General features: G+C 36.7%; 1 protein-coding gene across 1 annotated transcript; it reads right to left on the bottom strand.

Moving 5' to 3' along the window:
* Positions 1–1,420: 1,420 nt before the first annotated feature.
* On the bottom strand, positions 1,421–5,088 carry LOC133673778 (carotenoid cleavage dioxygenase 8 homolog B, chloroplastic-like). The gene is made up of 6 exons (XM_062094667.1): positions 4,777–5,088; positions 3,418–4,161; positions 3,081–3,274; positions 2,528–2,717; positions 2,241–2,343; positions 1,421–1,760 (listed from the first exon to the last, which is right to left on the bottom strand). The coding sequence occupies exons 1-6, from the start codon at positions 5,071–5,073 to the stop codon at positions 1,615–1,617; spliced, it is 1,674 nt and encodes a 557-aa protein (XP_061950651.1). The 5' UTR covers positions 5,074–5,088; the 3' UTR covers positions 1,421–1,614.
* Between the last annotated feature and the right edge of the window lie 2,319 nt (positions 5,089–7,407).

The following is a 7,407-nucleotide window of genomic DNA, read 5'->3' as shown; positions in this document are numbered from 1 at the left end:
AAACTTGAGAGAGCCCAAAATAAACATGCGAAACATAAACAACAAGTGAAAGAAGTTGTCATAAACTTGAGAGAAACGAATAAGGTTGCTAAATTTACTTTCAACTTTGTTCTTTTCACTATCTTATAATTATAATGATCACATAAAATTTTTTATTTGTTTATAAATTTATCAATATATTTATTATTAATAGACTCATCAACAATAAATTGTCAACAAAAGTTGTTTTGATATATTGTTTTTGTTCCCGAGTTCATGGATTACCAGTAAAAATATTAAATCTGTTAGTGATATAAGGTAACTTGGAAATAAGTATTTAAGCATGGTAATGGTTCTCTGAGCTATGACGAGACGTCCTTTTCTCTTTCCATATATCTGTGGCTGGGTGAAAATAAGTTGATGGCTAGCATTGAAAGGCACCGTTAGACATGTAGGAAGCTCTGTGAAAAGTTTGGCATACAATGTATGTAAGCTAAACTTGCACCAATTGAGGTCCTCCTTACCTGAAATAGTGGGAATGCTCACTGGTTGGTTTCTCCGCTATTGAGTTGAAGTCTTAATGGTGAAGGACAGCCTTTACGGATCTGGTTGTTTCACATGATATGAGTCTTATTTTGTCCACTAACTCCATTGAAAGATAGTAGCTACTGCGGGAGAGTGGCAGGTTTTCACATTGATTTCCATCTTATAGATTATTGATTACCATTTTACTAGAACAGTAGTTCCACTTTTGTCTACCCTCACACTCAATAATTCTGCTATGATAATGTAAAGAATAATATGTGATGCTGACGGTTTAGCCTGGTTTTGGGATTCGGCAATAACAGCCTTTTCCTCAATCTCAGTTTGAGGATTCAGGTGATGGTCACCTGTTCCTTCTACGACTTTGCTTTTTATAATGGGGAATTTGTGCCAAGGCTAAACTAAGAAAACATCGTCTTGTCTGTTAGTTTTCTAACAGCCTATCTGACATATGAAGACATCATTTGAGCCCTCATGTACGTAGTATGTTTTCTTGGAGGTTGATGAAGTACTTCTTATGTGGCGAAATAAGATCATGATTTTCTTAGTGCTGAATCCTTGGAACTTATAAATTCCTGTCATTGGATCTGAACAGATCTTCACTTCTTAAGCAAAAACCATTACCTTGTCTTCTTTTTTCTGCCTAATTGTTCATGCTCTTCCATTTAGAAGTGATTTTATGCTCTTTCCCTTTCTGGTTCTTGTTCATTTTAAGTTAAGGAGCTGTTTCCATTCTGAATTTTCCTTCTTATAAGCTGGTCAGTATGGAGAAATCATTCTTTATGAATTGCATATGACTGTAGGAAACAACCTAGATTGTAATTTTAATTACACAGACAAATCAAGATACATTTGATTTATAAGATATTGAGAAGCCATCAACAACATATGACTGCAACTCCTCAAGACAAAGGCCATATACAAACTATCACCATCAGCAACATACTCCAGCGACAATTGAACATTGGGTAGTAATCCATTAATCTTGTATATATTAACATTCTGCTGGTGCAACTCCTAAGCAGCGTTGAACTAGTGATCAATTCAAGAGGTATGATAGCTAAATCTCACAACTCCAATTGATCAATGATTTTACTTCTTTGGCACCCAGCATCCATGTAATCCATAAGGTAGACCGTAAGGGAACTTTGCTCTTGCAATCTCTTCAAATGTGGATCCGTCAAGTAACAGCGCGTAACCATCTCCATTTTTCTCACTGATCATGGAGATCAGCACACCTGCGACCATTTCCACATAATTAATAATTAAAAAGAAGATTTAGTCATGAAGTCACTGGCTAAACTTTATTTTTTAATAAATATTTGAGGTGCTTGTGTTACGTTAGCAAGACTCAAATAAAAAAGCAACATCCAGAAGTGATACTCTTATTGAATTTCGTTGATTGAATTTTTTCTTCTTCGATATAATTAGGGTTACAGAGGGGGGAAAAGCATGTAGCTCGTTTAAGAAATAGTCTTTGGATGAGTCAAATTCCTTGTACAATATCCATGCATATTTCTGATAATATGTAAAAAAGAAAACAAGTGTTTCAGTTAGGGTTTTGAATGGCAAAGGAATAGACAAACCTCAATACATGTATAGAACTGCCCTTTTGAGCCAAGTGGATCTCATATTTCGAATTTGTTTTTGAGGATTAGTGCTTATTCATAGTAATTATAATGTTTGGTAAACAAGAAAATGTGATAGCATTTACTCACCATCATCCTCTTCTGTAGCACCTGGGCGAGCCACAAAAAATGGTTCCGAGGGCACAGCACCCTCTTCGTACCAATTCTTTGCCTTCTTCTCGAACAAATCAATCTACGTTGGTATTTACCAAAAACAACATTAAAATTAACCTTCGAAGAAGTTAAGCAATATTAAACCATTTGCATGAAATTGTATACCATTTTTTAAATTAAAATTAAAAAACCAATTGCAAGAAATTGGAAGTCAAAGGCAATATATATGTATAGTAAGTAATTTTGGTAGTCGTGACTTTTACCTTAGTGAGGGTGTTGGGGAAGTTACAAGGGCGATGTGCTCCACAAGCATAAGCATATCTATATTTTTTGCCCAAATACGCAGGGTTAAAGCTGCACATGTCCATTCCTTTCCCATGCTCTTCTGGGTCCAGTGCTGCCTCCAATTTTCCATATGGGCTCCCATCCAAAGGAATTATGAACCTCCCGACCCTACGTACATATACGTGCACCACTAAATTATTAATCTCTCCCATGCATCTAGCTAGTTGTTACTCTATATCATGGCATCAAAAACAGCATTTTCATTGTTAGAGAAAGTAAATTTCTTTATATATATAGTTTCAGCTCAACGTCAAGCATAAGCTCATTATCCGAACTGAAGAAATTAAAAAAAAATAAGTATAATAATTAATTGTGGAGCAACTGCATAAAGAGGACAAATTAGCTAAATGATGATAGAATAGTTTTTCACAAACATATGCATGTCTTTGTTTACAATAAGCATAACATCATTGACAAAGAATAAATTAACGATAAAAGGGAGATTGAATAATTAATTAATCAATTACGTACCTAGCATCTGGCAAGACATCTTCACCCATAAAAGCCCGAAGATTTTGTAGCGTAAGCCTCTCCAAAATAGTCGTGTCCGCATTATGCTCACAGCAATCGGCAATGATGGCAGTCACCCTCCCATCTTCATCTTTCTCTTCATAAGCATTGATGAAATGGAAGGTTACATATAGAGGCACTTCCACACTTGCCACCTTCAAAAATCCCAAAAAATAATACCATATAAAATCAAATCTACCCATAAATTAACTTGCAATATGATTAATCATATGACCATTAATGGTCCTGATCATAATTAATAATGATGACGATGTAAGAGAGGAGAGAGTGGACTTACTATATTGCCACTAGCTCTACACATAACATGCATAAACCCTTTGGAATCCGGGTGCCACTCAAACTTGTACAATGGTGTGGGCTCAGCTTTTAGTAGATTTTGTGCACAATATCTCAATGGCATTTCTGGCACTATCACATAATGTTCAGTAACCGGAAACGAGTGGACCCATCCGGGAGCAGGCCCTCCACGACAATCCACCCGTCCGATTACTTTCCTCTCGTTACTTCCAGGTTCCATCCTCACCACCAAGTATCCAGGCTTCAACAAATCAGGCAACAAAGTTAAGAACTCAGTGTCTGTCACAATTGGATGCGCCGAATGTATTAGACCCCCTAGTGAATCACTATATTCAAATTTTCCTAATGTGTCCAATGTGTTTGGATCCACAATTATTGACCCTTTTTGTGTTTCTGTTAAGCAAACAACACGTCCATCGCCGAGCTTGACCACGCCAGTGTTGGCGTTATCAGTCAATGATGCCCCGGAGAAGAGGTTAACTAGTTCTCCTATGTAGGCGAGAAAATTATCAAGCTTTGGAACCTCAGAGAATTCACGGTAACATAGTTTGTTGTTGTTCTTTGCAGCCTTGTAAGCCACCGATTCGATTTGGCGGTGGCCAGCGATTAATCGACCATTTTCGAAATGGAGTCTGACTAGTGTGGCATAGCCATCGAAAAGGTGCCGGAAGTTGTAGCTTCCTATGTGCCACAGGCCTGGACCATTTCTAAGATACGTTCCATTCTGCATGAAATCAAAGTCAGGAGATTAACCAACACTAATTAAAACAAGGATTTAAATTGAACTCTTCCGTTTAAGGTCAGGAGGTACGTTTTGTTTTAATTCTATATAATAGCAGTGTAAATTGTATGTTGTATGACGGTATGGTATTTACTTGATTTACAAAGTTTGGAAAATCTTTATATGGATGCGCACTAGCTAGATCTTACATCTGAATGTAGGACAAGGAATGATTTGAGCCCCACGATCAGTCATATAGTATAAATAAAAGGATTATTGTAAAATTAATAAAATATGGATTCTTTCCTCCCATATCTCGGACCAGTTACATGATAAAGCTATTTGTAGCTCATTTTATATGCTGAAAAAATAACGAATTAATCTCAACCTAACAAATGCACGAGGTTTTCATGTCATGTAGCTTAACGTAAGAACATAAGAAGAGAGGATTAACAAATGAAAATCTTGATGGTAAGCTGCTATATATCTTTTTGTGTATGAAAATGTGTTGATGATGAGAAAATAAATCCTTGCCAAAGGAATTTCCTTGCTAGTCATATATATATATATATATAATGTCTGTGATAGCCGTACAGGTAATTGAAAGATTTTACATACCAGCCATAAAGGAATTTCTCCTTCAACTGCAAGCTCTCCTTCCCATCTCTCTTGCTGGACACTAGTCCATGCAACATGATTCCTGTCACCAGCAAGTTCCTTCTCTAGTGATGGAATCACGGTTGGTGCTTGGGTTGCAACTTTAGTGACCACTGAGTCTCGAGGGTCACGTTTTCTTGCGAAAATACCCTTACCAAAGGAAAGCCCTTCTCTTTTGCTCCCATACTGATCAGAAACCATTGCATTTGATGGTGAAATGCAGCGACCAATTTTGGCTGAAAATGCCAAGGAAGCCATGAAATTAATGAAGTTATATTAAGAGAGTGAATTGTCTTAATTATGTAGTAAGATGGTTTTGAGATTGCTAGGGCTAGAATGGCATGTATTTATAGGAATACCCAGAGAGACATATACAAAGTTGGATAGACATGGGGATTCGTTTATGGCATCTTAATTAGTGGAATTCCATTCCACTAGAGGCCACTGCTTACGTTATTTGTCCTTTTTAATCTATAGAAATTAATCAATCTAGTGTGGGTGTACTCTATGTTAAAGAAAAAAAAGATGCTCCTGGCTTGTATATCCAAGCTCACTTGACTTCTTCGACATAAATGTATATGTTCAAATCTTCTAAACCGATGTAGCGCTGGCACATATACAATTAGTAATATATTAGTTCTTTTAAATTGTTTACATTAGTTTTTATATTTATTTAAGAAGTTTTAAATTTATTAGTATTCTATATATATATATATATATATATATAGAAAATACTATAGAACTACTCTAGTGTTGTAATCTCTACCTTTATTATTGTATACTATCCTACACATATAAATAGAAAAGATGGCAAACTAATAGGTTAAGCCTCCTATTATTCTTAACTTGGTATCAGAGCTCTAAATAACTTAAAACACTTTTTAATTCTCTTTAATGGACCCTTCTTTTTAGCCACCGGTGCAGATTTCCTCTGCCTTTGCTGCACCACCGTTGTAAACCTTCTCCTCTACTGCACCACCATTGTAGACTTTCTCTTCTCTGTTTACGCTAAAGGCTTTCCCTATTCCTGTCGTGCCTCTACAGAACTTGTTCTTTTCATTGCTCCTGCTGATGTTGGTTGGAATCTTGCCACCATGGATGTTTGTAATTTGCAGACTTCTTCTGCCGTTGCTATTGTCGTTCATCTTGCTTTAGTGGATGCTATTGTTCCACTCTTCAATACCCATCAAGTTATTTTTCTGAAACTTACAAAACACAGATTACTTGTATTAGCGAATGCAAATGAAGCCATATCTCTTTGGACAAGGTGTTTTCCAATTTGTTAATGGCTTCTTCTTGTGTCCCTCTCATCATGTGGTTGCTGCTGATGGTATTTCTGTTTAGGTTACTCAATTTTTTCTTCGTTGAAAATAGCAGGACCAACTTATTATAAGTGCACTATTTTCTTCGCTCTTAATAGATGCTCTCCATCTTATTGTTGACTACCAAACCTTGTATTCTGTTTGACGCATTCTTGATCAAGCTCTTGCTTCTTTGTTTAATTCTCGTATTATGCAACTTCATGGTTCTTTTCAAGATCTTCAATAAAGTAATGATTCAGTCACTAGGTTTATCCAAAAAGTTAATGCATTATTTGATGAATTAGCCGCTGCTGGCCAGTAAGTTTCACTATAGGACTTTAATTTGTATGTGTTTCGTGGTTGTCAGGGTGAGTTCACAGAATTGGTAACAAGCCTCGTGACCAAGGCAGAACCTCTTTCATTCATCTTCTAACTTATGAATTTCTTCATAAGACCTCCCTTCAATCCATGGGTTATGCTGCCATCGGTGCTCCTTTACTTCCCACATCAAACTAGCTCCTTTCAGCTCTTGTTGCCCAACGTCAATCTTCTGGTTTCTTTGGTAAAGGTAGAGAATGATTTCAGGGAGGGTGGCATCCCAATTCTAGCAATGGCAGAGGACACAGGTTTGCTTCCAAGTCTGATTTTTACAGCTTCAACGGGCCTTCCAACAATGACTGGAGGTAGGGAAATTGGTAGTGAACTAGGGGGCAACAAGACTCTTCATAGTGGTCTAATGTCTAGTGCCAGTTATGTCAAGTCTTCGGCCATTCGGCCCTTCAATATGCTCAACTTCAGTGCCATGACCAGTACTCTGGTGCAAATATGGCACTGAGCAATATTTTCTCAACAAGTTATGTCGATTGGTTTCCTGACGCTAGTGCTAATCAGCACGTCACATCTGATCTTGCAAATTTGACAGGATCTGGATCATATCTCGGTAATGATTACTTGCATGTTGGTGATGGCAAGGGACTTCTTATATTTTATAATGATCATACTAAGATACATACACCATATTATACTTTCACTTTGTCTAACATTCTTCATGTCCCACATATTCAAAAACCTTTGCTTTCTATTCAAAAATTCAATCTTGATAACAATTTTTATTTAGAATTTCACTTATTTGTGTTTTATGTCAAGGATCTCAACCCTAAGATACTTCTCCTTTTCGGTCAGAGTAAAGATGGTATCTATGTTTTGACTAAGTCTTTTGTCATGTCAATTCCTCAAGCTTATTGGTCTCCTTGTGTATCTGTTTCTGTTGATCTATGACATCGTCAACTGG

This window comes from Populus nigra, chromosome 15 (assembly GCF_951802175.1).
Source record: "Populus nigra chromosome 15, ddPopNigr1.1, whole genome shotgun sequence".
Taxonomy (NCBI): Eukaryota; Viridiplantae; Streptophyta; class Magnoliopsida; order Malpighiales; family Salicaceae; genus Populus; species Populus nigra.
The sequence above is the reverse complement of the archived record's forward strand: the minus strand, read 5'-3'. Positions and strand labels throughout refer to the sequence as shown.